Source organism: Ciona intestinalis, chromosome 8, assembly GCF_000224145.3.
Source record: "Ciona intestinalis chromosome 8, KH, whole genome shotgun sequence".
Lineage (NCBI taxonomy): Eukaryota > Metazoa > Chordata > Ascidiacea > Phlebobranchia > Cionidae > Ciona > Ciona intestinalis.
The window spans coordinates 5,679,288-5,686,872 of NC_020173.2; the positions used below are offsets into that span (position 1 = coordinate 5,679,288).

At 36.6% G+C, this 7,585-nt stretch overlaps 3 protein-coding genes and 1 long non-coding RNA gene across 5 annotated transcripts in view; all 4 read right to left on the bottom strand.

The window, feature by feature from the left end:
• Positions 1–14: 14 nt before the first annotated feature.
• Positions 15–1,403, bottom strand: LOC100180246 (deoxyhypusine hydroxylase). Its single transcript, XM_002129491.5, has one exon. The coding sequence runs from the start codon at positions 1,378–1,380 to the stop codon at positions 484–486; it is 897 nt and encodes a 298-aa protein (XP_002129527.1). The 5' UTR covers positions 1,381–1,403; the 3' UTR covers positions 15–483.
• LOC101242186 (peptide methionine sulfoxide reductase MsrB-like) lies at positions 1,388–2,417 on the bottom strand. Its single transcript, XM_018812925.2, has one exon. It carries the CDS (start codon positions 2,400–2,402, stop codon positions 1,854–1,856), a length of 549 nt encoding a protein of 182 aa, XP_018668470.1. The 5' UTR covers positions 2,403–2,417; the 3' UTR covers positions 1,388–1,853.
• A 1,288-nt stretch (positions 2,418–3,705) lies between these two features.
• LOC101242117 lies at positions 3,706–5,827 on the bottom strand. Of its 2 annotated transcripts, none has more exons than XR_003396124.1 (3): positions 5,795–5,827; positions 4,150–4,318; positions 3,706–3,827 (listed from the first exon to the last, which is right to left on the bottom strand). It is a non-coding gene; the product is annotated as an uncharacterized LOC101242117 (long non-coding RNA). The 2 variants fall into 2 exon arrangements; XR_182105.4 differs by lacking the exon at positions 5,795–5,827 and adding an exon at positions 4,374–4,593.
• A 337-nt stretch (positions 5,828–6,164) lies between these two features.
• Positions 6,165–7,585, bottom strand: part of LOC100187347 (integrin alpha-8) — a 13,833-nt gene continuing 12,412 nt past the window's right edge. Inside the window, exon 15 of the mRNA XM_026835678.1 lies at positions 6,165–7,158. Within this exon, the coding sequence (XP_026691479.1) occupies positions 7,066–7,158 (93 nt within the window). The 3' untranslated portion in view covers positions 6,165–7,065. The remainder of the gene's footprint in view (positions 7,159–7,585) is intronic.

Sequence of the window (7,585 nt, forward strand, 5' to 3'; positions counted from 1 at the left end):
TATAAAACTACATCTGTAATAAGACAAGAAGAGTTAAACATGGTACGATAGCACTTGTAAACTAAAGTTGGCACTGAATCTATTATTGAAATTGTAAATGGTAACATTATGGCAGATTGGCAGTAATGAATTGGTAATTTATGAACAAGCTACAAGCAATGTTCATATTATTATCTCTACAAAGTATCCAAGGTCTCTGGCTCCGTTCTCTGGTAAGAAATTTCGAAACTTACTAAAAAAATATTCACTACTAATTTAATGACAAGCATGTTTTATATTATTTAATAACTTACTAAAACAAAGCCAATGGGTTAATATCAACTAATAAAGTAAAAAGAGCCAATTATTTCCCACAGTTAAAAAACACTTTTTTTTCGATTGCCTATCCTAGTTTGTTTAAAGATAGAGTAAACAACATGTACTGCCTTTCTATAGGATTTCTATAGCAGCACAATTTATTAAACTAATGATAACAAACATGTATTATGATGTAACAATGGAATAATTGAATTCACTGCTGTTTTCATATTCCAACATATCGAGTGCTACTTCACAACTTTCACGGACAACGGTGTTTTCGTCACGCTTAAATTCTTCCAATGTTTTTAAACAATCGCCAGTTGCGATCGAACCCAACGCTTCAGCGCACTCGTGCCGAACCATACAGTTCTCATGGAGATCTGATAAAGAAGCCGTTAGTTGGGGCACGGTGTTACTCTTCTGCATTTGCCCGAGTACATACGCCACCTCGTGACGAAAAAGAGCGCTGTCCGAGCACTGTAGACCGACAGCGAGTGCCGTCGCTGATTCATTGCTGTTAATATTACGTAGAGAGAACATAGCACGGTAACGATCAAATAACGATAACTCAGTGTTGACCAGCATTTCTTGAAGGCTACTTATATTCCTGTTATCAGCACTGCCAGCAGGGGCAGGGTCAATGGATGAAAATGGGTTTGGAATCACTGGTTCCTTGGAATCTGAAGAGTTTAACCATTTCACCCTCGTAACTGCAAGCTGGCAAGTTTCAGCAACTTCCCGGACTGGATCTGCAGTATAATCCTGAAGGAGAGAAAGACTCTCCAGGCTTCCAATTGCTCCAATAGCTTCTGCTGCTTCATGGCGAAGAATGGTCGACAGGTTCTTGTTTTTCAAAATGGCCGACAACTTTGGTAGCGCGTGATCACTGTTGATTTGTCCCAGACAATACGCAAGTTCATGGTTCAGTAACTCTGATTTATCGACAAGACAACGAGATATTTCAGTCACCGCATCTTTTCCTCCGATATTTTTCAGCATAAACAAAGCGCGATACCTATCGCTTAACTTTGCGTTTGTATTGCTTAAAACAGAACCAATCTTGCCTACATCCAACTCCATATTGGCCTAAGAATACACAACATGTTCTGGTTATAAATTATACATGCAATATTTACCAACACCAGGAATATAAAATACAGTAGCTATTACATAGTTTGTACTATACTAGTAATTAGACTTGGGTTATATATACAAATGTTTTAAAGACATGTATAACAACAACAAAATAGTAATTAAGTTTAACTTAAAAAGATTTGTCATGAAAATGCGATTTATAATATAATTTGAATAATGATTTTAAAATTTAAATGGCTTTAACTCAGTAAGAAACACAACCAAAATAATATCACAAGAATCACAGTATTCACAATCAAATATGTTATATGTACATTCAATACTTTATGTAGAAATACAAACAGAAACTCTGAGTTGTAGTTATAGCTTTGTTACATTTTTACAAAACTGGTTTCAGTAAAAAAATATACACAACCTGTAACTGGTGGTCATGGTATATATATTGTGAAATTTAGATTTTATTTTGAGTTTTTAAATTTAAGTGATGCACTATTGATGCAGTATCTGATGCCAGATGGTTTCGGTCCATCGTTGAATACATGGCCCAAGTGTGCTTGACATTTGCTGCACGTCACTTCCGTTCTTTTCATCCCGAGAGTCAAGTCGTCGTGCTCGGCTACAGCCGTTTTATCTTTAGTTGCAGAGAAAGCAGGCCAACCGCACCCGGCATCAAATTTATCATCAGATTTAAACAAAGGAGCTCCACACACAATACACTTATATTCCCCAGGTTTAAAATGCTTGTCGTATTCTCCTGTGAACGGGGCTTCTGTCCCTTTTTCCTGTGTAACACGGTATTGCTCTTCAGTCAGTTTCTTCTTTAGCTCTTCTTGTGAAAACGCCATTTTTTCAACTTTTTTACTGAATTCGCGGGAAAAATAAAACTTTTGATGAGGTTTTCCGGAAAAGAATGTTGGTAATGTGAAATTACTGTTCTGTGTTGGGGTGGAAAGCAATATTTTGTTAACCAAATGTCTTGTTGAAGTTAAACAACGTAAACTATTCATTTTATCAACTGTATAATATTAATCTCGATGCTAGTGAAGAATCCTCACACTAAGTTATCTACAACTAACGCCCTTCCCCCTACTAACCCCATTTAATCCCTACTAACCCGATAAAACCCCTAGTAACCCACTACTAACCCCATTTAACCCTTATCAACCCGATCTAACCCCTACTAACACCATGTAACCCCTGACACTTTCCACCAGCCTAATCTGTAACGTACGGGAGGATTCTTCACTAGTGCCTCATTCTACGCACAGTAGAATAATATCTATATGGGTGAACATACATTGCTTTGCATAACTATATGGTTCCATAAAAATACACAATAATTAATGTATCAAGTTGTGTGGCGTAATTATCGTTATTTTAATAGCTTGTTTAACGGCCTTTCTTACTAATTTCTCTGTTTTTGACTGTTTTCCTATTTATAAAAGTTATAAAACATGCTCGTGAAACTATTTTTACTCTATAATTATACAAACATCATTTTATATAACCAGCAAATATTTTCACAACAGTTAAAATAAACAAAAAAATTTCAGATCATTTTTAGTAATTTGATACGCATTCAAGCGAAACTACACTTCCACGGTTGACTGCTCAACTGTAAATTCGATTTTTCCATAAACATCACAAACACTAAATCAGGATGTGCCATCTTTTTTATTTCTGTGGCCATATGCAGTAACTTGTGACAGGGCACAAGGTGTTTGAAACAGAGCACTCGTGTTATAACGAATGCCACTGCTTCGTCATACGAGAATTAATAAGTCACATTTGTAGCGGTTGAATGTGCTCTAGCACAAATTTAATGATATAATGATAGCTAAATTTAACACTAATGCATAAAGATTGAATATAAAGCAACGTTGTATAGCAAAAACAAAAGCATGACAGGAATGGAATGCAGTTTCGCTGCTTTCGTAACATCTACTTTCCCGTCATTCTAATCGTGATAATAAAACAATTACCCAGTTGTGTGTATGCCAGGCGAGGCAATTGCCACATGCCAATGACGCGTTTTATTGTTTTGCTACACGTGTTTTTCGTTATATAAACCTTTCACTTTCCTGTACTCGAAGGCAGTACGGGGCTTGCAATACCCTGCTGTTCTCACTTTGTCTCTAAGCTCGATGTCGCACTTTCACCGTACAATAAACTGAGAAGTGTCATACATCGGCGTGCAATGCGTTGCGGAGTCGGATAGCGCGTGCGTCGGGGCAGGATGGAACAGCGTCGTTGCGAGGCTTCGGAGCGCGAACCCACAACTTCAACATTAGCCGCCCCCCACACATTTACTCATTTATCTTGTAATTTATTTAATCTCCAATTATTTATCACGTGGTTTCTATTGAGCTGGATTACATCATTTTCTCTTCCTCATGCTCCAATCATCCAATCCGTCAATCCGTTGTCTTCAACTGAAATTATGTGAATGTAACTTCTTACTTCTCGAGTGGCCGGAAAACGGCAGTCGTTATAACACGGGTGTTAATACACCTCGTGTCAGCTTACGAGTTGCAAAGTATGTATGTTACTTTGTGTGTGATTATTTTGGATTTTTTTTATTTATGGCTGTTAATTTGGACAACCCATTAGTGACCACTGGGTTGGAGCAATTGCCGGTAAGTGTCCTTCCCAAAATTTGCAATTTACCCGGCCATGCGAGAATATAAAAAAATATTCATAAAACGCAAAGCTTGTTGGTGAAAGTTTGGAGATAAATAAATTACATTTATTTACCGTTCATGTTTTCCATTTGGTTCCAACCTCCCCAACGACGGCGAGCAGGAGTTAGTCGATTGAGAGTACCACTGGTAGGAATGCGACGCCATTGATGCAAAGCATCTACAGATTCATTGAGCACGAGGATACCGATGACGAACAAGAGTAGAATCGCTGATTTATTCATCTGCAGAAATAAGCGTTAGTAAAGAGCCCACAGAGCATTAGTACATATTCCTTACTTTGTTTCCTGTAAAAGAATAATGAGTCCGAAAATAAAAACGACTCCTTTTATAAGCATTGGTTTTACTGCTTAAAGATTGACATATTTTTAATAAAGAGAAAGACAAATCTCCCGTTTCCTGCAATGGGAAAACTTATCCTCTTCTGATCTCAAGCTATTTTTAACACGTTTCATAACTTCCCGCCAAGTTTTTCTTATTTCAGTGCGGTAGTTTCCGTAGAAATTATGGAACAGCTTCCGTTTATATTGCACTGTGTTATAGGGTCAACAATTCGTTGCTACCACTGCTTGGGAGCGTGTGGATCCTGAGTAAGACATTTATTGGTAATTTCAACCCAGTGGTTTCATATCATGTTAAAAAAGCGACGAATTCTCCCAACAATCTTCCACAAAGTATAACGTGCATGGTAACACATAAGCGGGCACGAGGTGTATGAAACAGAACACCCGTTTTATAACGACAGTCGTTGCCCCGCCGTGCGAGGATAAATACTTTGCATTTATTCTTTCTTTCATTAAAAAAAATTAGGTAAAACAGCAGTAAATAAAATGCTTTGTAATACCCCTTGCTAACGTTGTATACCCAGATGGAAAAGTACAAAACATTTCCATCCTGACAAAAAAAACACTAACGTAGGCAAAAATTCTCAAGAATTCATGAAACGTTTTGAAATACGATGAGCTCTATAGAATGGAAGTCCCTAAAAGTACCGGAAACATTGGGCGGGAAGTCGGTTTTAGAAATAGGACTACAGAGACAAAGAGGGCATGATTTCTCTGTAGAAACAACTCTATCTTTATATTATGTGGTAAGATGTTAGCACATATAGTAGGATGGGAAAAATATGGGACACCTATTCATTCTATTTCTCATCCCATTTGGTAGTACACAAAGAACATTCAGAGAAATATAAAACCGTATCACCACGACTACCATAGACTGTTGTTAATAGTTTAAACTACGATCAGGATATTAAATGCTTCAGTTGTTCCATCTTACCCCACGTACAGTACCATCATAGAGTTCGCTGGAGGAAGTCGGGACACTTTTAACACATAATATCCAAATATCTTGATCGTGTTTTAAACAATTAACAACGGTTAATGGGAGTCGTGATGATAATGATATGGTTTTATATTTGTTTGAATGTTCCTTGTTTACTGCTAAATAGGAAATTCAAATATAAAGGTGTCCCATCTTCCTCCACCGTACTATATCTCATATTTCCTGATCGATATTTTAACAATAACAACGCTGTTTGGTAGCCGTGAGGTTACGGTTATATAGTTGTGTAAATAATCTTTGTTTACAACTAAAGAAAATGATAAAAGAGAAAGAACACACGGACCCTCATACCCATACGTCACCCCAACCTACTATACCAGGAAAGTGTTCAATATTGACGTGGTAGCACGTACCTTATTTTAACACATAGAAGGTTGTTATGCGCATGGGGCTCGGGAGTTGTACAATGCTTATTCTTTACCAATCATTTTATAATGGAACTTGCCCATTCATTAAAACTCTGCTTTGGGGGGGATACGATTGAGTTCTGTAAAATACAAACAATGGTTAGTTTTAGCTAAGATGTAAAACAACAGGAACAGAAAATACAATAGGCCTACCTGAATCAGATTTGCAGCTTTTTAAAAATCACAACTTGCAAAATAATAAAATGCCAACGTTAAGTTTACATAATGTTGTCAACTGATAAAAAAACTTCAATAAAAATAACAAAGTTATTTTTACACGAAAGTAATCTGGTGATATTCAAAACGTTGCTTAAATTGTAATGTATTTCGCCAGCTTACATTAAGTGTTAACGTAAACTAAAAACTTTCGCACAGAACAAAAGATTAACCAAATATGTTTGGAGACAAATACATACAACACATATGTGGCAGTTTTATACATTTTGAGGGTTTAGTTAACGATGATTTGGGTTTAAGTTAATGGCTTTAAAATCACAAATAAAACTTTGAGATTATTTTAACATTTATAAGCTAAACACATCTTCATACTTGATAATTCGTAAGCGGCATGGGGTAAATGAAATTTAATGTTAATAATATACACAGTTGTGTTTTAAGAAAGTTAAGGTTTACAAAACAAAGTACGCTTAATTGTAAAAAGAGCAAGATAGGATGCAACAGAATAACTTTTTTTATAGAAAGCGTAAAAAAGTTACCAAAAACACAACAGTTAGAACTTTTACAAATTGTGCAACTTAAACTTCTAAAGTTGAATCACAATGTAACTTGTAAAGTTGTGACGCTGGCATAGGCGTAACATTAGGGGTGCCTAGGGTGACATATCCCCCCAACTTTTAAAAACCGGGGTTGACGTCATTTGATTTGGCATCCAAGTTTTACACCTAAACAGCTTTTACCGTGGTGTTAGATGTCTATACATACAAGCAGAGCCAAAGTATATTGCATTCACCACATTAATCAATGAGGTTCCCTATGTTTGACAACTATGGGTGTAACTGCAATTTAACAATGTCAACCCAAGATTTTACCCTGCTGTTAGGTGTCTACAGGCAGAGCCAAACTATACTGCATTCAACACGTTATTTTGATTACTTTGAGTGCAGCTGAATTTTTACCATGTCAGCCGAGATTTTTTCGAAAGTTCAAAAACCTGACACCGATAGATTTAGTACAATTACAAGTTTAAAATGGCTGGCTCATGCTTTTAATGGAGCAGCTGCTTCTCCCCAGTCTTGTTCTTCTTCTGCTGCGCGTTTCTTATCTGCATATTTGCTCTTAAAGAAGCCCAACTGTAAAAACATTTGTATGTAAGAAATAAAAATGAAAGTTATAAAAATCCAAGTATAAACAGATTGTACATAAAGAAAAAAAAAAGTTATAACGAAGTCTTATCATATGATTTCTGTTATTAAAAAAAAGGGAAATAAAGCTTATTTCGAAAGCAAGATTAAGTATACAAATAGTAGGGTGGGGGATATCTATTCATTATATTTTCGTCGCTAAAGGTGTCCCATCTTCTCCCACCGTACATGTCCCTGCTATATAGTAAACGAGTAAACGTGGAACATCGTATATGGTACATTTTATATATATATACCAACACACAGCACACTGTTTCATAGTTCCAGCCCTTCCCAGCATTTCGGCGCCGTGGCTAAGTGGTTAGCGCGCCTGCCTTTAACCCAGAGGTAATTGGTTCAAGGCTCGTCGCTGCTA